The 22,877-nt window shown below is 53.0% G+C and overlaps 1 protein-coding gene across 1 annotated transcript in view; it reads right to left on the bottom strand.

The window, feature by feature from the left end:
• The window catches only part of OTOG (otogelin), a 90,021-nt gene that overhangs the window by 27,624 nt on the left and 39,520 nt on the right, over positions 1 to 22,877 (bottom strand). Inside the window, exons 25-39 of the mRNA XM_077866102.1 lie at positions 22,432 to 22,570; positions 20,693 to 20,827; positions 20,269 to 20,415; positions 19,813 to 19,932; positions 17,887 to 18,003; positions 17,050 to 17,206; positions 13,988 to 14,014; positions 11,359 to 11,526; positions 8,479 to 8,757; positions 6,489 to 6,606; positions 5,692 to 5,771; positions 3,392 to 5,202; positions 2,431 to 2,599; positions 1,976 to 2,121; positions 1,303 to 1,392 (exon numbers count right to left, since the gene is read on the bottom strand). Of these exons, the coding sequence (XP_077722228.1) occupies positions 1,303 to 1,392; positions 1,976 to 2,121; positions 2,431 to 2,599; positions 3,392 to 5,202; positions 5,692 to 5,771; positions 6,489 to 6,606; positions 8,479 to 8,757; positions 11,359 to 11,526; positions 13,988 to 14,014; positions 17,050 to 17,206; positions 17,887 to 18,003; positions 19,813 to 19,932; positions 20,269 to 20,415; positions 20,693 to 20,827; positions 22,432 to 22,570 (3,703 nt within the window). The remainder of the gene's footprint in view (positions 1 to 1,302; positions 1,393 to 1,975; positions 2,122 to 2,430; positions 2,600 to 3,391; positions 5,203 to 5,691; positions 5,772 to 6,488; positions 6,607 to 8,478; positions 8,758 to 11,358; positions 11,527 to 13,987; positions 14,015 to 17,049; positions 17,207 to 17,886; positions 18,004 to 19,812; positions 19,933 to 20,268; positions 20,416 to 20,692; positions 20,828 to 22,431; positions 22,571 to 22,877) is intronic.

Here is a 22,877-nt window from a genome sequence, read left to right on the forward strand (position 1 = left end):
ATTGCAATAACAAATGGTGATAAGTGGTGTCTGCAATTATAGTGATGAGCACTGAGTAATGTACGGAAATGTTGAATCACTGCTGTACACAGGCAACTAATGTAACATTGTATGTTAACTATACTTCAATAAAAAAAAAAACCTTTATGTAAATGCTTATTGCAGCTTTATTTGTTATCACCCCAAACTGGAAACAACCCAAATGTCTTTCAATTGATGAATGGAGATAAATAAACAGTGTACATCATTACAACGGAATACTCCTCAGGAAGAAAAATCAATGAACTCCTGATACACACAATGTGAATGAATCTTACTAAATACTCTGATTCCATGTGTATGACATTCTGGAAGAGGCAAAACTATACGGACAGGAACAGTGGTTGTCAGAGGTGGGAGAGGACTTGACAACAAAATGGCACAGGGCAACAATTAAGGGTGATGGAGCTGTTCTCTATCACGACTGTGGTGGTGGTTACAGGACTGTGGGTGTTTGTTAAAACTTGTAGAATTGTACACTAACAACGGTGAATTTTACTGTAGGTAAGTTATACCTTAAATATTTTTAATGGAAAAATTAAAAAACCTAATGGATGAAACCCAGGGAGTTCTTTGTATAAGCTTCTATCTCATGGAAAACCCACTCCCCAAAGCCCCTGTTCCCGAGAGTTCCATGGGGTGTGGTGGCCCTATGTTTGGCATTCAAGGGCACATGCCAACAGGAGGGGCTGCAGGTGTTGGCTCAGGAATGGGTGGGGAGAGTCAGGACTTTCGGACCAGAGGAGGAGATGAATCAGCCCCTGTTACTCACCTGCTGGGAGGAGCAAAGCAGACCCCCAGGAGGGTACCACACAGGGTGGGGTGCAGTTGGACACCAGCCTCATTGGCAGAGGTGGGCTTAATGTAAAACTCCTGAAGCTTAAAATCAGGGCTCCTCACTTATACAGCCCCCTTCTTGGAAGGGGCTCTAGAAATGTGTCAATGGGCATATATTTTTATAAAGACTGCAGAAGTAGATATTTTAACCACAATCATTTGAGGTCACTGTCCCTTGCCATTCTAACTTCTCCTCATTCACAATATTCCTCCTGGTACCTGTCCTCCTCTGACATTAGAGTGGCCACAAATGGTTTAATTAAAATCACTTACAAATATATCCACTTTTGCACTATTCTTCTTTAAAAGGGTCCCTCCCCACCCTTGCCCCCAGTCATGAATTAGCCTCAAGACCTCTCCAACCCTGGATGCCTTGCTCCTTGCCTGATTGCAGCCCTAGGAAGAACTGGCTTTTGAGGCACTCACCTTCCGGCTGAAACGGTCAATGGTGACCTGATGGGTCAGGTGAGTCACATTCAGCATCACCAGACAGAACGGGGGCCAATTCAGGTGCCCCTACAGAGAGAGCCCAAACCTCATCAGCTCAGAGCCCAGTCCTGTTGCCTCCTCCTCCTGGGGAGCCACTGTGAGCACACTTTCCCTGCCACCCCCTCTCAACACACCAGAGGCACTCGTCAGAGCCGTGCAGATGCTGCACAGAATCCCATGGAACATTTCTGGTTCTACCTGACTGCCTGTAAGCCCAGGAGCAAAAACAAACCAAAAAACCCTGCCTCCTTCCACCTGGCTCATGAGGATATCCTAGGAGGTGATTCTCTGCAGCCAGCATCCTTGGCCACAGGCCATACCCCTGAGGGGTATCCCAGCTCCTCTGCACTTGGAGCCTCCCACCTGGGCCTACGCAGCTGGGACAAGCTGAGAATGGTGCAGGGCCCAGGGAGGGCCAGGAGGCAGTGTGCTCCACTCACCGTTTCTCCCCATATCCATTCCAGGAAACCCCTGACAGAAGGAGCTACTAGGGGCTTCTGCCTCTGTCCTCGCCGCTGGCACCCCTCAAAACCCAATTCACTACTCAATCTCCCTCCAAACCTAGTCAAATCCTGAGGCCCCAGCAGGAAAGGGGGCAAGGGGCAGTCACCAGGTTGGCGCTTTTGCAGTCAAGGACATGGACGGTGACCATTTCGCTGGGGCTCTGGGTGAGGATGTAGATAGCCTCCTTGAACAGGGCTACGTGGCTCCCATCGAAGGTCACGAAGCTTAGATCAGGGAAGATTGAGCATCGGCCTGGGGGAGGGACAGGGAAGAGAAGACTAAACAGATGCTTCTGGGGCCAGGGCTACCCAGGAACAAAGGGTAGGCACCTTGGCCTTTTCCTGGGTGATTCGGAGGTCCTGGGGGCTGGAGAGTCACTCAGAGCAGGCATCATAGAGATGAGGTTGCAAGAGTAGGGGACCTGCCAGGTCAGGGGTCACACTGAGACAAGAGATCCCATTAGAGAATACATTCAGGTCAGAGTCACCCTGACGCCAAGCAGCAGACAGGTAAGGGGCTGAGGTCATGCTTGGGGAGGACCTAGTAGACCCCAGGACTCACAGGCACATTCCCAGAGGGGGCAGCAGCGATCGCCGCCCACCCTCACTGCGAGGCCCAGGACCCCACAGCGAGGGGGTGTGGCACCCTGGGGACAGTGCTGGGACTGATTCACTCGGATCAGCTGGCCCTCCAGGCAGATGTGACGGACGCAGTCCTGTTCAGCGATTGGCTAGGGCACAGGGTGGAGGGACAGCATGAGTACCCAGCCCAGGGCAGCAGCCACTCACTACTCCCTGTCTCAAACCTAAGGGCATAAGATCCTTTCCACTGTCGGTCAGAGCAGGGCAGGGGGACCCAGCAGCAAGACAACCAGGGAGTGGGGTCCTCACCCTCCACCCACCCAACATGCCACTGGAACCTGGGGAAGGGCTGAGCATGAGATTGGGGTCAGGGGCCTGACTCCCAGAGACTTCTGCGTATCTGCCCAGCCCTTGTGGAGAGCTCCAGATACACAGGGGTACAGACGCACTAGCTCAGACGCAGAGAAACCTGAGCATACCCATGCGTGCACGTGTGCACACACAACCTCTTTATCTTTCTTACAAAAGCACATACAGTCTTATGACACAATCTATCACACACACAAAGATATATGACTGCTCACCCTGAGTCTCACACACGTAAACTATGCACACATAGGCCCACATGGCTCTACGGACACAAACATACACACACCAGCACACTCGTGTTGTCACACTAAGTCATCCAATCAGCCCTAGGGGAACGATGAGGTTGCTATGACATCAGGGGCCCAGAGCAGCCTGGAGAATTTGTCAGGCTCCAGAGTGTAGGGCAAAGGTGAGGGGGGTGACTGAACCCCCATCCTGCAGCCTGGCGGCTGGTGAAGGAGAAGCTGCCACAGACCATGAGGAATGTGACTCCAGGATGGTGACCCAGCCATGTGGCTGGGGAGAGAGGGGCATGGAGGGACCACACAGAGGTGGGCTGACAAGTCACTCACGACACAGGTAGCAGATGTATCGTCCTCAGTGATGGCTGTCACGGTCACAGCCGAACTCGCTGCGATGCTCTGGGCTGGGGCTGAGCGTCCAGACTGCTTGGTGGTGGCCTCTGCCCCCAGCTCTGCTGGGAGCTGAGGCCCAGCCGAGGTCCCATGGGCCTCGGCCAGCTGAGGGAGCAGAACAAGTGAGCTCTCTCGGGAGGCGGTCCTGGCTGAGACACGACTCAAGGGGTAGGATGTGGGTGCCAGTGGCACTGTGACAGCCCAGGGGCCACCAGCCTCAGGTGCCAAGGTAGCAAGAGTGTGGGCCACAGCAGGTGTGAGTTCTGTGGGCGTACCCTGGGCAGGGCCATATATCCAGGAGGGCAGGGACACTTGCTTGGACAGGATGGCCATCTTCTCCGTGGTGCTCTTCTGTGGGGCAGCAGATAGTGTGGAGGCTGCCCCCCCGGCCATGGCCATGACTCCAGAGGCTGGCAGTGTGGCTCCCGGAAGCAGGCCTGGTGCCGTGCCCGCTGCCTGAGGGGGTGCGTGACTGGGTAGGTCTACCTGGGCCACGACAGCAGGGGTGAGAGGCAGAGCTGAGCTGAGTGTCTGAGTAGGTGCAGTCGTGGCCACAGTGGGAGATGCGGCCTGCTGATGGAGTGGAAGGGTGATGATGGAACCCTTGGACCCACGTGTGGCCACTGGGGCCGAGGTGCCCACCTTGGCCAAGGGCAGGCTGGTATCGAGAGGCAGGCCAGAGAGGAGTTGTGGTGGCCGAGTTGAGTCCAGGGACACAAAGGGTGTGACCCCCAGCCCATGTGCAACTGTGGACTGGCTGGTGGCAGCTGTGGTCCCTGAGGGCAGAGCTGGGGGCCTGGTGGCTCTGGTGGTTTGGTGGGTGGGGTGGAGTGGGGCAGTGGGGATGGGTCTTGGAAGTGAGGATGCTGGTATGCCCGTGGGCTGGGGGGGCCCAGGCTGCCTCTCTGTGGGTGTGGGTGAGCTGCCTCCCAGCTCCCGTCTCTTGGTAGCCAGAGCGCTGACAGGAACCTGTTCTGCTGTTGTTCTACCCTCGGCTAGGGGGCCGCTGGGACTGGAAACGCTCTGGGCCTGTATGGGCTGGGGCATCCCTGTCCTGCTCTTGGCCTTTGTGACTGCAGTTGTCAGCAAAGCCTTGTGGGATCCCAAGGAAGTGGGAAGCCTGGAGGTCACTGCAGGGGAAGCCACAGGCCTGGAGGAGGAACTTGCAGGCAACTCCAGGCTTGGGAAGGGCTGGAGGGGGGTGGTCTTCATAGGCAAGGAGCCAGGGCCTGGTACTGTCACAGCTTTGGTCATGAGTGGGAAGCGAGGTGCAGGGGCTGACCGGGAGGATACTGTGATGTTGGGGATCCCTGCAAAGGTCACGGTCACCCTAGTCGTCTTCACAGCACCTGACCCCATGCTAGGTGTGAGTGTCTGCTGCGGAAGGGCCAGGGATGAGGACTCTGGGGTAAAGGGGGTGGCCAGGTGGCTGGCAGTGACTCTCTTACTGGCTGGGGGCTCTGTGGGGTGGGCAGGGAGGTTGGATGCAGTGACCCCCAGCGGCTGCCACAGCGTGGCCTGGGTAGGGCCTGGAGTCAGCCCTGGCCCCTCAGTAGCTGCCACGGGTGGGTTCAGGGCTGTGGTGAGCGGGGCAGCTGGAGTGAGCCGTGGCCTATGGGAGGGTGCCCCAGGAGGTTCCTGCGGAAACTGCAGCTCCTTGCCACTGAGAGTGGGCAGCTCTTGACTGGGAGGCAGAGTCTCGTTGCCAAGAGACTCCTCTGTGTGAACCAAATCCACGGGCTCCACGCCTGGGGCAGAGAGAGGAGCTCAAACAGTGGGTGTCTGCTGCCCGCCCCAGGGGGTCTTCACCAGGCAGGGCTGTGAAGTAGGGCTCCTGAGTGAGCACCCGAGGTGAGCCTGGGGAAGGCAGCTTCCAACGGCCAGCCAGGCTGCCTGACCCACCCCGGGGCCTCTGTCCTGTGGTACTGGATGGCTCAGCAGGTCTGGACCCTGCCCTCAAAGCCTGAGCTCAGAGCCAACGGACCTCAGGTCTACCTTTGCCTGTACTGGGTTCCCACCACCTGGCCCCAAGCCAGTCCCTTCCCCCAATCTGGGGCTCACGTTATTCTGTTTAATAGGAAGAACGAACTGGATGAGGTCCCTGCCTGCTCTAAAGGTCTCCTCCAGAAGCTCCTCTGCTGGCCCTGTTTCTCCAGGGACCTGGGGAATGATTGGTGAAGGAGACCTTGGAGATTTAGAGGAATCTGAGGGAGGGATGAGAAGTCTTGGCCACTCACAGTCCTCCAAGTAGACACATCTCTGTGTGACTTCGTCCAGGACCTTGGGGGTGGGACATGCAGGCACACAGCCTTCTACCCTGAGGACAGAGCAGGGGGCCAGTTAGTAGTCTGAAATATGGGGGCGATCATCTTTCACTTGGATTGAGCACAGCTTCATCCCTCCTTATGACACATGTCACATGAACCTCCAGAGATGCTTATACAGGAGCACATATACCCAAACGTGCATGTTACATGCTTTTGCACACTCCTGCTCCTCAGACCAAGAGGGAAACATGAACGAGGTCTGGTTATGCACACACTTGTGCGTGCACACACACATGCTCCTATGTGTCAGCATTTAGGTACGCTGTCACACCTGCAAGACTCAAAAACATTCACACAGGTACATATACATCCAGATGCTCAAAACATCAGTGTATACCTTCCTGCACACACAGCAGCTGCATCAACACCCTGACACATGCAGCTCACACACGTGCACATATGCCCAGCTGTGTGCAGCCCATGGACACTGGTATGCCCACACAAATACACACAGGGCCCAACTATATGCACATCATCATACACAAATCAATATTCATATGTGCCCATCCACATAAGTCAGGTTCATTCTGGTACACACATCTGCATACACACACACACCCACAAAACATGTGTTCACAAGTAGGTGTGAGCACACACACACACACCTCAGTACATGCTCATGCCTATGCCTGCAAACCACGCACCCACTTACACATGTGTGTGCTCAAATCCACTAATGTACACACCGCGACTCCATGCCCCCTCACCTTGGCACGTCCCGGCAGCTAGCTGCCTGTGGGTCCCGGCAGGTTTGGAAGCAGGGGCTGGTGCAAGCATCGTAGCGCCACTCACAGATGGGGTAGGCAGCCCCTGAGGGCTTGGCATCTGGAAAGGTGACCCGTCCCGAGACTGAGTGAGACTGGGTACCAGCTCAGGGTCAGGTGACAGGACACAGAGGTCATCCTAGCTCAGCCCATCCCCGCCCTGCTCCACAGAAGAGACAAATGGACACATGCAGGAAAAGTAAAGAAAAATCAAGTAAAATGATAACATATAATATAAAATAAAAGCCAACCTAAGGGAAAACTGTACCCCTGTGAGTTGGGGTTGGTGCCTGGGGGACCCTTGGGATGGGGCTATGGAGACTCGGAGTAGGGCCAAGAACCCCAGGGTGGGTGGCTACAGAGCAGTCAGCTGCCAAAGAGAAGGTGGGGACCCCTGATCCTCTCCATAAGGTTGCCCTGTCACCCTGCTCCTCTGGGACATTGGTGGCCAGGCTGGTCCTACACCCTTGGTGGCTAGTAATAATAATAACAAACACAACAGCCAACTCCTAAACAGCACCGAACACAACTTTCAACATCTTCGCAAGTATTTCCTTCTTAATGCTCACAATAATCCTATGATGCAGGACTATCATTATCCCTGCCTTATGGATAAGGAAACTGAGGCACAGACGATGTGGGGAAACTTAAACTGTCCCAGGAGAGATTTCCTCAAAAAAGGTCCTGTGGCCAGTGCCCTGACAGATGAGGAATCCTCAGAGAAAGCACACAATGGGGCATGTGGAGGCAGACAAGACCCCAGACCATCTTAGCACAAGTGGCCAGTCTCGGAAACCACGGCCTGAGCAGGGAACGTACATGGGCTCCGCAACAGGCCGGAGGGAGCAGCCCCACCTGACGCCTCTATCCCCACATTGCTGATGACTGTGAAGAAACCTGCTTTTCTAGGATAACTTGAGACAAGAGCTGAGAATTTACATTTGGAGAGGACCTACTACAAGCCAAGCCTGTGAGATGCAATCCGTCTCACAATAATCCCGTGAGGCAAACAGCCCCACTGTACAGAGCTGGACGGTGGGCAGCGCTCCTCCGAGTGCCAAGGACTAGGGTGAGGATTTGAACCCAAGGCTTCATTCGACTCTGCCTCAGTGTCTTCCAGAAAGGGACACAAGTCTTGCCATTATAGCCAGTGATGAATCCGTTCATTGGCGGACTCTATAGATGACCACTGAATGTAAGAATGAGCTGGCCCAGGCCTGGTTTGTGGGGGAGGTGATAAATGAAGGGGCTGGTTGGAGATATATTTATGCACACATGTAAATGGATCCATTCATGCAGCACAAAGCGCCCCCACAGGCACAGACATACGTGTGCCCATGCACGAGGCACAGGGGCCTCCCTGGAGTGCTGGAGAAATTGTGATCCCTTCCTGCAGGGTATAAGCAGAGAGCAAGGTCTTGGGGGCAGACCCACCTGGCAGTGGGATGGCAAAGTCCAGGAACCGCCGCCCCCCCGCCCCCCGGCCTTAGCTGGAAGGGGCGTGCAGTTGCTCCATTGCTGCTCAGGATGGAGGGCAGAGGGAGACCGCTGCCTCCTCAGCCTGGTGCCCCAGGGAGCGGTCTTTGAGCTCACAGGGCAGGCATGTGTCCCCATCAGCAAGAAACCTGAGCCAGTGGGCTATGCAAGCTGGGGCCAGGAGCACTTCTTACCTTGCTCCCACAAAGCCTGTCCTATTTTTAGACCATGTAATTGGCCCGTGGGTGGAGGCAGGACCCGGGCAGCTGGCTGGGCCCCAGGCCCCACTGCACCCTAGGCCACCACCATGGAGGTCAGGGCAGCACCCAAAGGTGGCCTCCCTGCACCAGGACAGTGGGAATTCTGCTTCTTGAGGGCAACTGGAAGGATGTGATGGGAGAGGGCAGGAAGGGCCGTCTGAGGAGGGGCTGAGGGTGATGGCAGGGTGGACACCTACCCAGAAGGCGGAAGAACGTGCCCCGGCGGAAGGCCTCCGTGTGTTCATACAGCCGCAGGACCAGCGTGGGGCCCGACACGCAAAGGAAGGACCCAGGCTCGGCCAGTGACTCCAGGGCCACTAGGCCTGCCTGCCACGTCCCCCGGTGCAGTGAGAAGGAGGCATGGTGGTGGAAGGCAACACTGCCCTGCCACTTAGCCAGCTCCAGAGACCCATTGGCTGTGACATGGAGGAAGAAGTTGGGTCTGTCTGCTGCCTCCAGGGACACCACATCCGGGTCTGTAAAGAGCCAGGTGGATGAAGGGAACGCCGAGAGGGGTCCAGGTGAGGGGCAGAGCCTGGCATGCATATGCACTCCATGACTCAGGGCAGCAACACGCCCCGTGGGTTAGCTGAGCCCTGCTCCTCCGTGCCTGCCCACCTCCTTCTGCCTGTTGGCTGCCCCTCTGCACACACCACCTCTCCCTGAGAGAAGTGGAAGGTTAGAGAAGCTGCCAGCTGCCAAACCTCGGGGAGGTGTCTCCCTCCCACCTCCCTTCCCTCCTCCCTCTTTCCTTCCTTTCTCCATCCCTCCCTCCCTCCCTCCCACTCTCCCTCCCTCCATCCATCCCTCTTTTCTTCCCCCCTGTAAGCATTTTGAGGACCCTCTGTGTGCCAGGAGGAATTCAAGATGCTAGGGATACAGCAGTGAACAGAATGACAGAAACGGCCGCCTTGGAGGAGTCATGTTCTATCGGACACACTGGGCAGACAGGTTTGCTGAATGGACAGGTTTCAGGGACCCCAGCTTGGTCCTGCTCCACACAGAATCCCAGAGGGTCAGAGCCAGCAGACTGAAAGGATGTTGAGTCCAGCCCCACAGATGGGAAGACAGTGACCCCAAGAGGGGAAGGGGCTTGCCCTGAGCCCTACAACTGGTCTCCACTGTCCTCTCTCCTGTGTCCACAAAGGCCCAGTTCTAGAAAGTGGGGCTCGTTGCCAGGTGGATAACTTCCTGCATGGGGACCCTGCAGATTTTGTGAGCCTCCAAATCCACAAGCAGGTGTCCAAGAGTCCTGCCCGCCACGACTGGCCATGTTGTGTGCAAGTGACTTAATGTGCCTGAGTTGTCGTGAGGGGCAAACCAATACGGCGCAGGTGAAGGCCTAGCACGGGGCTTGGTGTGTCTTCCCTCCCAGCCCATGTGGCCCTGTCACACCTCCCTGAGCAGCTATGAGGAGACAGGAGGCAACCAGAAGAAGGATTCGTTATTGACAGTAATAACAGTAAATGTTATTTATCAAGGACTTACTATGTGCCAGACACGATGCTAAGCAAGCCCTCTACCTGCTGGTTTATTAAATTCCAAGAGATCCCTAGGAAGTGGCCAATTCATTCATTCAGCAGCTCACGTTTTCTGAGCCCCCATGATGTGCCAAGCGCTGTTGCAGGCACAATGGGAAACAAAAGGACCCAAATCCCTGCTCTGATGGAGCTTACATTCAAGGGGGAGGAAGATAAACATCATAAACAAGTAAAATCTTTAATAGGTTAGCAGGGGATGATCTTGCTATTCCCATGTTACAGAGGAGGAAAGTAAGGCCCAGAGTTGCACTACCGGTGGAAGCGGGAGGCAGGATGGGGAGACCAGGCAGGCTAGAGTCCAGAACCTTAACCTCTGCACAGTCTGCCCCAAGGATGGGATCCAGGAGCAGGCCCAATTGTATCATGATCATATATATCACTTCTGTCTCCTGGATGGGACCGTGGACTTCCAGTGGATGGGGATGTGTCTCTTCCATGCCTGATGCCTCAGTGCTTAGCTCTGTGCCTGGCCTGGGAATAAGGCTCCATGAAAGGGAGGGAGGGGAGGGGGCAGCGGGGGAGGGATGCAGGGGTGGGGAGAGGTCCTCATAACTAGGTAAACTGCAGACCCGGAGAATCTGAGAACTTAATTTCTTAGGCTAGGATGAACTCTCTGAGAAGTCTTGGGTCATGGTTCCAGTTGATGCTGGGCTGGGCCGCATCCCTGAATTAGGGAGACACTGACCAGATGGGGCCAGTGGGATGTGGGGGTAGAAACACCGATCACAGTGGCACACAGTGGCACACTGGGACACACAAATAGCCACAGAAAAGACTCCCTAGCACTGGTTGAACTAACGCCTTGGCTGGCCCAGGGCCTAGCAAAACTACATCAAGGCGTCCGTCTGCACCAGGCAAGGGCCCCGCTGCCCTTTAAGCACTACTGAACTCTAAAGGGAGGACACTACAGTGAAGCCAGTCTGGTCTGCAGACTGTCTGAGACCCAGGAGGCTGTGGCTGGTTCCAGGCGTGTCCCAGTTTTGTGTGACATGCCAGCCCAGAACCCAGGATCATAACCCGACCTGCTCCTTCAGTCACAGAAGGAAGCCCGGCTGGAGTCAGCACCTCAGCCAGCTCCCCTAGGGCACTTAGTCTCTCCAGTCTCAAAAATGAATGGAGGGGAGGAGGAAGAAGAGGAGGAGGAGAAGCAGGAAGAGATGGATGAAGGTGGAGGGGAGGGAGAGAAGAGAAGGGGGAGAGGGAAGAGGGGGCAGGAAGGAGTGGAGGAGGAGAGGGAGAGGAAGGAGCAGTTGTTGCCACCAGGCTTGCCCAGAACACAGCAATGGTATAAAGCAAGGTACAAAAGTACATCCAGACCTTGGCCTCCCTGCTTTTTCCAGGGAGAAAATGGAAGGTGTCTCTTTGAAGAGACTGACAGGCTGACCCAGAAGCCTGTCTCAGCGGGGAGAGGGGCATCTTTTGGAGCTCCACTTTTCTCCAGCTACTGCAGATTGCTTAGGGCCTCAGCATCCTCCTCTCCTCTGGCAACTGCCTCCCTCCCCCAAGGGCTGGGGTGGGGCTGCAGGTAGGCCTTACCGTGAGCCTTGGCCTTGTATAGGGCAGCTGTCAGCAGGAAGTTCACAACGTCCCCTGGAGCCACGTCCTCTGTGCTCACTAGGACTATGGCACCACCTGCTGCCTTGCTGGCTACCAGGGCACTGCCAGCTGCCACACTGGCCAGTTGGTAGGGACCCTTACCTAGTGCTGGAGAGAAGGGGCCCAATCGTGAGGCCTGCCCCCATGCATCTCTGCCCACCTCCCATCCTGCCAGCGGTGGGGAACAGAGGCTAGAGAGCTACTCTCAGCCACCTTGCTCACCCCAGGCCCCAGGGAGCTTGATTCCACAAGAAGGGACATGTACTCCAGGCTGTCAGGCCCTGATGGGAAGGGACTGACTCTCTGCACAGCATCTGAACAATTTCACAGGAAACCTGGGCACGGGGCCACCCATGGGAGATATCTGTTCCACCCCCACCTTCACCTCAGCAAATGTCTCTCCTTGGGCCTGTCCCACAGCCACTACTCTATTTGGGGTAGTGAGTCCTCTGAGACTCAACATCGGACCTAGTCTCTGTCCACCCAAGCCCTGAGGGATGGAAGCTGGAAGTCTCTGGCTCAACGTTAGTGTTTACTTACTTCTCTCAAATGTATCATTTTTGTGTCTCTTGGGTTCCTAGTTGTTGGTATAGGTTACAGAGAGTCATGGGTGCCTTATAGCCAACCTCCCTGCCCCTGGTGTGCCTCCGGCCTCCAGTGTTTCCTGCCCACAGGTGCCTGAGTCACCTTTCTAGCCACACCCGCTGCTGGGACTCATCCATGGCTCCCCATTGTCCTCACAATGGAACCCAAGAGCCCAACTTGAATCCAGGGACCCTGGATGCCCCGAACCCCACCTACCTCCCCACACCCTTGAACTTCTCTGGCTCTTCCTTGAAAGAGCCATGCTGTGTTCCACCTCATGCCTCTCCTCATGCTGTCCGCCCACTCAGACTAGTCCTCCCTGTTTTGTGCCTGGCAAACGCCTACTCAACCTTTGGGGCCCAGCTCAAATGTCACCTCCTTGGCGAAGCTCTCCCTGCACCCTCTCCCGCCACACACAAACGTCATCCCTCCTCCTCTGCACTCCACCAGCCCTTGGAGCATGGCACGCACTGATCACAGCTCTTATGATGAGGATCTCGATGGTGGACCGACATCTGTCCCCCGAACCAGATGGGAAACAGGCAATGCTATGCTAGGTAAATGCATAACAAACTCTCAAACAAACAAACAAAACCCTAGTTTGAAGCGCTGGTGGATTCCCATGGTGTGAATGTGCATGGCAGTGGCCAGTTTCAAACTACCAAATGGATGTGGAGTTAGGACCACACGATGGCTAGAGAGCCAGGGTGAGCCAGCTCCAGCACACCCCTGTGACAGGCCTCTTGACCACTGATTCCCCAGCACCCAGCAAGGGCCCGGACCAGAGAAAATGTTGGTAGAAGACAGAGCAAGGAATGGATGGGTAGGTGGATGAGTAGGTGGAGGATGCTAGAAACAGCTTGTCCTTTGCCAGTTACTGCCACCCAAAATGCCACAGAAGGGAGAAAACTCTGCTCAGAGCTGTCTTGCTGAAATGTCTTGCCTGATGTCAGAGAGACCTTGCCTGTCCCAGCAACTGCGATTCTCCTGTTACAGATTCATTCCTATAAGGAAAGCTTCCTCATAGCCAGGAGGAAGCCCTTGGCCATCAGTAGTCCCTAGGGGCTAACATTCTGGAGGGTCTGTAGTCACCAAATTATCATGCTTCACCCTGGTCCAGCTCTCATCTTGCAGACCCCCTAACTGGCATCCAGGCCTCTAGTCTGTCCCCCACTATATTTCACCTGCTATACTCTCTGCCGGTGGGACAATCCTCAACCCCAAATCTGATAATGCAGGTAACTAAGAACAAAGCCTTGGGCCTAAACGCACAAAGGCCTGCTCCTGGCATGGTACCTGGAAGGGGATGGGGAGCAGGGCTCAGAAGTCAAAGGTGAATGGTACCAAGGACCTGATGAGCATCTAATTCTGCCAAGATCTGACTTCCCACCCTATTGCCTATGACCCTAGTGATTAAAATGAATAATGAGCTCTAACGCTGGACATTAGCCTCCCTCAGGTCTTTAGTCGTGACCTGTGCTTTCACCCTAGCTAATGCAGAAGTTGGAGCATATCCTGGTACCCTGTGACTTTGGCTAAATTTGAAGATGAATCTGACAGGCTGAGCCAAGCTATAGGTTTTGCCCCAGCCATCCGAAGAAAGAGCAGCTTGCATTTGCCTTTGCCACTCAAAAGTTCAGGAGATTTAAGACAATATTCCATGAGCCTAATGAGCTAGAGTTTTTAGGTGCAAATGGGGTTTTTACTTCCTGGTGAAGCTGCCCTGGGTAAAAACAACTCCCAAGAAGCTGGCCTGGCCTAGATTCTACAGAGGTGCTGCAGGAGCTTCTAAAGACAGAGTTCTGGGGCATCCCTGGCCTCTGCACTGTGTGGGTCCTCTCTGCATGGTGGGATCCCTCCTTGCACCATGTCACAGCTCTTCCAGGGCCAGCAGCGTCTTAGGATGGTCGATGCTGTTATGGCATCAAGGCAGGGCTAGCAATATCTCAGCCCCCCAGGCTTCACTTGGGGAGGATGGGCTTACCTTTGTTAAAGAAGTCACAGTCATATGCTGAAAGAGAGAGAACAAGACTTCTTGAGAAGCCTGGGACAGATGGGCAGAGCCAAGGCCCCTAGCATCCCAGCTGTCCCAGAACTGGCCTGCCTCCCAAACTCCAAGATTTAGGCATGGTCATTTGATTCGGATATCTTAAGGTGTAGGAGATACTGTGGCTCCTCTCTGTGTCCCAAGCACAAAGCTCAAAGCCTGGCCTGGAGTAGGCACTCAGCATGTATCGAGTGAATGAAAGTGAATGGGTGAATGAGTGAATGGATGTTGGACAGGATGGTGCATTTTGTGTGGCTCCAAAGGGCAAGGTTAGAGTCAAGGAGCAGAAACTCCAATCACAAATGTTATAGCAGGTCCTGGAGAATGCAAGCACAAGGTAGAAGCTGGTATTTCAAGAACCTTGGGTGTAAGGGAACCAGGAGCTCCAGGACCCAAGGCTCTTTCAGGCCTCTGGGTGTATTCTCCAGCAGGAGGTGACAAGCTCCTCCAAGTGTGTGCTCAGTGCACCCTCTAGTGGCCTGGCCCAGCACCGCAGCCTGATGCCCAGGCGCCTCAGCCATGGATTCTTTCAAACTGGGGCAAACTAGGTACTTGGCAGGGGCACCTAGAGCCAGAAGCAAGACCACCAGGAGCCAGTGGGCAGACCACAGATAAAGGCTGAGGAGGATCCTCCCTCACTCATAGGCATGGTCTAAACACAGCCACCAACTCCACCCCATACCCAAATACCATGATCAACACTATCTCTTTGCATTTGGCGCTGACCTCTAGAAAGAACACAAGCACTGAGATTGACCCACCATGTGGCTATGGGAAAGTGATCACTTCTCTTCATTTGCTGACTCAAATGAATTCTAAATTTAGATCTTGGAGTCTCTGGTATCAAGTGTGTACCACCAGGTCAGTGGGAGGTAGCCCTGAACTCACAGACCTGAGTTCAAACTCCATCTCTTTCACTCTTCAACTGTGTATACTGGGGCAAGTTACCAACCTCTCTGAAATTCAGTGCCCTTTTCTATAATATGGGACCACCGGTTGCATCTACCCCACAGTTTTGTGAGTCCTGGGCTAGAGTAAATAAGAATCCACCTTGTGTGCAAAATGTAAGGAGGCATCAAAAATCCCAACAATTAAGATATATAATATTTTAATACACTGTTTTAATTTTTTAAATTAATGCAAAATATCTATGGTGAACAAAATATCAAAAATTTAAAATAAGGACAGGATCGATGATAGCGCCGAGCCACACTGGATCCTGAAGCAAAAGGGAAAATCAATACTATTGATCCTGTCATTACCTAAAACTTTGATATTCTGTTCATCAAAGCCAAAGATATTTTTGCATTAAGTTTGACTTTTAAAAAATGTTACCTTAAAATGTGATCTATCTCCACTATTGAGTTTTTGGTGCTCCCTTAAATCTTGTGTCCTAGGTGAGGTGTTCCTAGTCCTGAATATTAATGAGCTAATACACAGAAAGCACAGGGCCTGATATGCGGCAGATCCTCGGTAAATCTGCGCTCCCTTCTCCTTCATGAAGGAATCTTATCTGAGAAACAGAGGGAGGGCCACAGAGCATGACCATAGAGCATCTGGACTGGAAGGGTCTTAGAGGAAACAGGGTGGAGGAAAGGGAGGCCAGAGGCAGATACTGCTCTATCTTCTTCCTAGGGTCAGCCTGCCTGGGGCTCTCAGGGCTCAGGACATGCCAGCACCTGTGTCCCCACAAGAAACGACAGCAACCTCAAGCAAGAGCATAGAGCACTGTGCCAAGTGCTTTACATGTGCTCACTCATTGAAATCTCACAGCACCCTGCAAGGTAGGTACAGTTCTCCTAACCCTGAAGTATAAGAGTGTGAAGAACATGCCCCAGGTCACCCTGCTGGGTTGGGGCTAGGGCCTGAACCCAGATAGTCTGGCCCCAGAGCCTGTGTCATAACCACTGCCCCCCAAGGCGAGGCATGCTTGCACCAGGGAGATCATCGGTGTGCCGGAACAAATAATAAACAATAAGTTAATTAGTAATATAACTTTCTATATATTTTATTTCATTTTTAATATTTAATTTTGTATTTCCTTTATGATACAGTTACACTAATACTAATATGTGTGTATGTGTATATATATATGTATGTATATGTATCTATGTATGTGTATGCATGCATGCTTGAAAAAAAAAAAAACAAAAACAAAAAAAAAAATAAATATTTTTACTGGATGGGGCTTGCAACCCAAAGCATATGCAGACCACCACTGCTCCATATAAACTGATGTCTTGGGATCCCTGGGTGGCACAGCGGTTTGGCGCCTGCCTTTGGCCCAGGGCGCGATCCTGGAGACCCGGGATCGAATCCCACATCAGGCTCCTGGTGCATGGAGCCTGCTTCTCCCTCTGCCTATGTCTCTGCCTCTCTCTCTCTCTCTCTCTCTCTCTGTGTGACTATCATAAATAAAATTTAAAAAAATTAAAATTAAAAAAAAATTAAAAAAAAAATAAACCGATGTCTTGTGCTGCCTCTGATGGGGCCTGTGTGTCTTAGCTGACACAGGGCTTTTAATTCACTATCCCTTTTGATCCTCACAATATACCTGGTGGGGCAGGTCTATTCCTACTTTTCAGATGAGAAAACAGCCCCGAAGGCTGGGTGACTTGTTGGAGGCCACGCAGCTTTTAAATGGCAGCTGTGGGTCTGAAAGGTCTGGGCTCTTGACTCCTCTGGTAAAGTGGCTAAGAGCACAGGTTTGCAGCCAGGCCATCTGACGTTGAGCCTTGACTCCACCACTAAGCTGTGTGGCCTCGAGCGTGGCACTTATCTCCCTCTCTGTCTAACCTGTTTCCCAATCATAAAACAGAAATAAACTCCTGTTTCACAGGGTATTATTTTAAGAATTCAATGAAAGATTTGGGCAAACCGGTTGGGGCCTGGCACATACTAAGTACTCGATAAATGCTGGTCAGAGCGAGGGCAGCCCACAGGCCTGCCCACAGAGGGGCTCCCACTCCCCACCTTGCACAACTGGTCTGGATACTCACGGCAGAGGCGTGGGGTCCGCCAGTCCACAGCCACCCCATGCTGGCAGCACTGGTGGGCATAGGCAGACACGCTGGCACAGAAACACTCACAGTCACCGCCCCGGCTGCAGCCACACGTGTCCGTCAAGCAGTTTGAGTAAAACCAAGTGACATCAACCTGGGGGAGATCAGAGGAAGGCTCCTGAAGGTTAGCCCTTCGGCTTCTCAGCTGACGCCCCCTAGCATCAGGGAGCAGCATAAACATGAAAGGACCACAGGCCAGAGTGAGTGAGCTGCCAGGGTGGGGTGAGAGGTGGCCGGCTCAGACGGAATCAACTCCATGGTCCAGGCAGACCCGACCTCTGAGAACCAAGCTCTCCCCTTCCTCCCCTATGCTACTGGATCCAGAGGCAAAGGGTGTGGGTGAGAAACAGAAGGAGGTGGAGGGGGGGGGCAGGAACTCCCCGCCAGGGCCAGGCCGACAGAGCCCTCGAGGCCCTGGGGGTGCCATGCAGAGCTAAGCGCCAGCCCCCCTCTGTCTCCACTGAGGGCAGAACCAGCAGCAGGCCGATGCCACAGTTGAGGAGAACTTCCTCATCAGGAGGAAAAGCCAGACTGAGGTCGGTTTAGAAAAGGCATGGAAGCTGTTTGTCTGGCTGACTGTCCTGGGTCATCTGGGGAAACAGGATGGGCTCATCTGAGCAGGCTGGAGGCAGGGGATTGGCAGAGGTGGATCTGCTTTCTAGACCTGAGGTGCCTCTCCCAGGCACGGGCAGGGGAGCAGTTGCGGTCTAAGAACAGAAGGATCCCAGGAAGGTGGAGAGGGGCTCAGGAGGGCGGAGGCTGGGGTCCACTCACCACAGGGTGGCAGGTCTCAAACACCTCACTGAGCAGGATGCTGCACTCTTTTCTGGCAAATGGTTCCCGGAGAGGATTCAGGACACACGTGTCCCAGGGGTCAAGGGTGTCTGGGCACTGAGAGGCAAAGGCAGGGCTGTTGATCTCTTTACGCCCACAATGCCTGTTGCCTGGTGGGGTGGACAGACTCTTGGAGTGGCCCCTACTTCCCCCAACTCCTGAGGTTCAAATCCCTGTATAATCCCTGCCCCTAGCATGTGGGAAGGGCCTACAACTTGCTTCAAACTCACAAAAGAAGGCAAAGGTGATCCCATAGATACAGCTATGTGTATGTGATTGCATTTTTATGCTACATGGATGGCAGATCCATCTCCCTGGAGTCTCTCCCCTGCTGGCTGTTGAGGAAGCAAGCAGCCATGCAGGGGGGGGTCTCACATGGTAGGAATGGAGAGTGGTCTCTAGGAGCTGAGGGTCCTCTCCGGCCAACAGTTAGCAAAAAACACTGACGTTCTCAGTTCTATGGTTGCAAGGAACTGAATGCTGCTGACAAACACCCAAGTAGGTGGGGAAGGAGATACCTCCCCAGTTGAAGCTCCAGATGAGAGCCCAGCCCTGGCTGACACCTTGGTTGAGCCTGCGATACCCCAAGCAGAGAATCCATGACTAATAGCTAATACAGACTGCCCCAATGTCTGCTGAGCCTCCTTTATCAGTCCTGCATGCTCGCCAGAGCCCCCCAGGATATGCCAACGGGATTATAGAGAGAGGAACAGCAGAAAGGAAGCAGACGAGGAGAGCAGTAAAGGTTAGTCATCCTCTCTGCTTCTCTAAAATGGGGGTAGGCGAGAGCACACTCTTCTGAGGCTGCAAGAGCAGCCCTGTCTATCTGAGGATTACACGGGGCTTCAAGCCATGACTGTCCCATGCGCCCAGTCTACATAAGCTCATCATGGTCTACTCCTCAACAGAGAATGAGGGACCCAAGATGACTCAGCCCAGGAAAGGCAAATATGTAACCCTCACATCACTACTCCCTGCTGCTGCCCCCATAGCAGACATAACTAATCAATCACAGTTCTCCTTCTAGCTGAGCCTGACACAAGTCTTAGACATTTCTCAGCACAGCTTCCCAGGCTGCCTCTTCTGACAGATCAGAGTTGTCACTAGAGATTAAATCCATTCACTGTCCCTCTCCTGGCACAGCTTCTTCACAGAGGACCACAGAGAGAAGGAGCTTACTCAAGGTCGCCCAGCAAGTCACTGGATGACCCAAGACAAGAACCTCAGTCTCCGGCTCTCAATTCATTCAGTGCTGTCTCACCTGCCATAGCTCACAACTTGGGGGCCTCAGCCATCTCCCAAAACCCAGCATCAAAGATAAGCAGTGACACCCTCCTCATTTCTGCCTCTGCTGAAGCTGTCCTCCTTCTCAGAGGCCTTCTCTTTGACACATTCATCTTTCCAAACACGGCCTATCCTTTAAACACCAGTCTACTCCCACCTCCTTCAGGAAGTCTTCTCTGATTGCCTCAGCCCACATGGGTCTCTCTTGGACTCTCCTCTGGACCAGACCTAGTGCGGGCACTGGGGGCACAGAGATGGTCCAGATGGTCATGTTTCAACAAGCCTTATCTTCCCTAGTAGGTAGGTGGTCATTTCTCCTAGGACAAAAACTTCATGTCCTCTTCAGCCCCCACTCTCCCACGAGGGCTTGACCCAGGGCACATGTGCAGCCTGATTTGTGAGAGGGGTGGTATGTCCTCAGGCCACAGGACAAAGTCTAAGGCTGAGGACGCCAGGTCAGAGGCTGAGAGAACAATGGCAGGAACAGTCTCACACCAGTACCTCTGACCTGGGGCCAGGTACCCCCAGTGCTGGCCAGGGCCCACTTGAGTGAGGGAGCAAGCCAGCCGAGGGAGGCTTTACCTCAACTGCAGCCCAGCTGCCGCCAAACTCCTGGGGGTTAGTTAGCTCTAAATTCTCCGGAGTCCTCATCTCATTGATGGTTTTTAAGTCAAAGTTCCCACAGAGTCCCGCCAGCTGGCCCTGGAGGAAGAGAGGACATCGCAGTCACAACTTGGGGGCCTCAGCCATCTCCCAAAACCCAGGGACACCCAGAATGACCAACCACTGGCAGAGGAGTTGCCATGACCCCAGGAGTCTGTCATTGACTCAGAAGCAATTTCTGGAGTCACAGTATAAAGAGGATAGGAGAGGAGTCAGAGGAGAAAGGCACAGAGTGGGATGGGGGCAGACAGGACAGGAGGCATGGTACTCCAGGCTCCTTGGTGAGGGTACAGCTCGTGCGAGGATGCCCAGTGGCCTGGATCAGCCCCAGGCAGGAGTACAGGGCCCTGGCAGGGTCACTGCTCAGGCAAGTACCTGCCACTGTGGCCCAGCCTGGATGTGCACTGTGGTTCTCTGGTCCCACAAGAGGGTGATGTGCTCCCTTGGGAAATGAACCAGCGTGAAAAACCCTGCTTGCCACGTGTGGACCTCCTGCTTCTCATCCAGGAAGCTCTCAGGACTCTAGAGGGACAGCGATGGGCATTCCTGAGGCCTGAGTGTCCTCCAACACCAGGGTCAGCTGCCCAGCCCCAGGAACTCACACCCCCCTCACATCCTGACACTGACTTCTATGCTCCTGACTCTGACCAAGGAGTTCAATCTGGGCTGCTGACTCAATAGCTCCAAGGAATCTGGCCCTTCTCCAAGGAACTGGGTCCTCAGCCCTCTTCCCCCTCCCCCTCCAGCCCCTGTTAACATACAAACTCTCTGTACAGCCTGAACCAGAACCAGGCCTTACAGGACTTCCTGAGTCGTCATCAAAGATAAGCAGTGAGTTTCCAACGTTGATGGAAATAAACTTCCTACAGATGATGCCAGAGCTGTAGCAGTCTACATTCTCTACAATCACAGAGAAACTGAAATCCGAAGTGCTCTGAGGAGAAAATAAGTTAGTTCAGTAAAGCCAGGGGGAGAAAAGAGCCTGCTGCCAGGCACAGAGGTAGTGGGACATGAACTCTGAGGTGCTTTTCAATCCACTTATACTTCCTATTAGCTGTGTGACTTTGGGCAACTTCAGCTCTCTGAAGCTCAATTTCATTGTTGGGGGCCTAGTACCTAGTGCATGTAGTCACTCTCCAAAAAATACTGGATGGAGGATGGATGAATGGATGAATAGATGGATGTATAATAGGGATGACTTGTGCTGACAGGGGGCACTGTCTTAGATACATGGTGATGGTAGTGTAAGCCTTTCTAGAGGGCAAATCGCAAGCACTGGATAACATTTTATGTGTACACAACTTTTTATAGCAATTTCACTTCAAAGAATCTAGAGATACATTCACAAAAGTATTCACTGAGCATTTAAATTTCAGCAACAACCGAAGCGTCTGGCAAAGGGAGGGTGGATAATAAAACAAACTAGAGAATGTCCTCTCTGCAGAATTTTACAGAAAGAAGAAAGCAGCATGTACTGATTGTATAAAGACTAAGGTATATAGTATTAAGCGAATAAAACAAATTGTAGAATCCTAACCATATAAACAAAGTGCATGTGTGTGCGTGCGTGTATCTGTATCATGGAAGATGACCTTGCAGGATTCACACCTAACTGTTGTGAGCAGTGAATGGGAACAGAAGAGCTGTGAAGGGAAATATTTATTTTTAATATATGTTTCTACGTTGTTTTAAATGTCAGTGAAGATCACACATTACCTTTGAAATTTAATAGTTAAAATAGGGTCAATTATCTGTGTCTTCGGGTTACAGAAATTATGTGAAAGACCCCCATACGATGCCTGCCCCATAGATGGGACTCATTCCATAAAAGGTTCATCATTATTATTACTCTTACTATTATATAATGAGATAGGCCTGTAGCAAAATCCAGGTCCCCTGGGCGTGTCTCTGACACTCTCCCACCTGCCCTCTTGGTATCCTTTTTCTCCTCCTGGAGAGGATCCTGCCTATACTATGCCTCCCACCCCACATCACCATCCCTTTTCCTTCACAGGAGCTGACAGCTTTAGCACACCAAATTTCCCGTCCGATTTCTTGGTTCAAACCCTGACAGCAGTTCTGCCACTGCCTGGTGGTGTGACCTTGGGAAAGACACCTAACTTCTCTAAGCCTTAAGTTGTTGCATCTATAATGTGAGGTCAATAAACTCTACTTCATAAGGTTGCTGTGAGAATTAAGTGAAATAATCCATGAAATTGGCTCAGCAGACCACCAGGCACACAATAAAAGCTCAAAAAAACATTAGTTCTTATTACAGACAGGAGAACCATTGGGACTCCGTGGGACAAGGCTATACTGGTGAGTGGACAGGCAGTGGGATATTATGTGACTGCGAGCTCTGTCTAGTGGAGCCTGCTCCTCAGCACTTCTTTCAGGCTCTAGATAGCTTAGATCCTTCCACCCACCCAATTACGCATCAGACTAGAGTCTGGAACATCATCATGCCTGACAGGTCCTCAGCTTCAGCCGCCCTGGGTCCCCATACAGCCAGCTGGGCAGACACACCCAGGCACTCACCTTGACCAGGTGCACTTTGCATGTCCCCACGAAGTCAAATGGGAGCCCATCAAATGTGCGGTAATGCCGGTCACCATAGGCCGTACAGGTGGAAGCACAGGGGTGGAGAGAGCACTGGAACGAGCCCTGCTGGCACACACTGAAACACAGGTGCCCAGACCAGCTCACAGGGCACACTCCCACATACTCTGAATATCCCCAGCAGAGCCATGGCCTATAGAGCACCCACTATGTGCCCTTTGGGCTAGGGGGTCACAAACACCATCAACCTCCAACAGTAGCCTGGAGGTCACAAAATCACATTCGTGTAAACATTTATAAGGCATCCCCCAAATATCTACCTATGCATACACTTGTATATATACACACATCCCTGTGTGACACACAAACACATAATACGGGCACGAACATGCTGGAAAGGGGAATGCTAGTCTGTGCTCACGTTC

Source organism: Canis aureus, chromosome 23 (genome assembly GCF_053574225.1).
Source record: "Canis aureus isolate CA01 chromosome 23, VMU_Caureus_v.1.0, whole genome shotgun sequence".
Taxonomy (NCBI): Eukaryota; Metazoa; Chordata; class Mammalia; order Carnivora; family Canidae; genus Canis; species Canis aureus.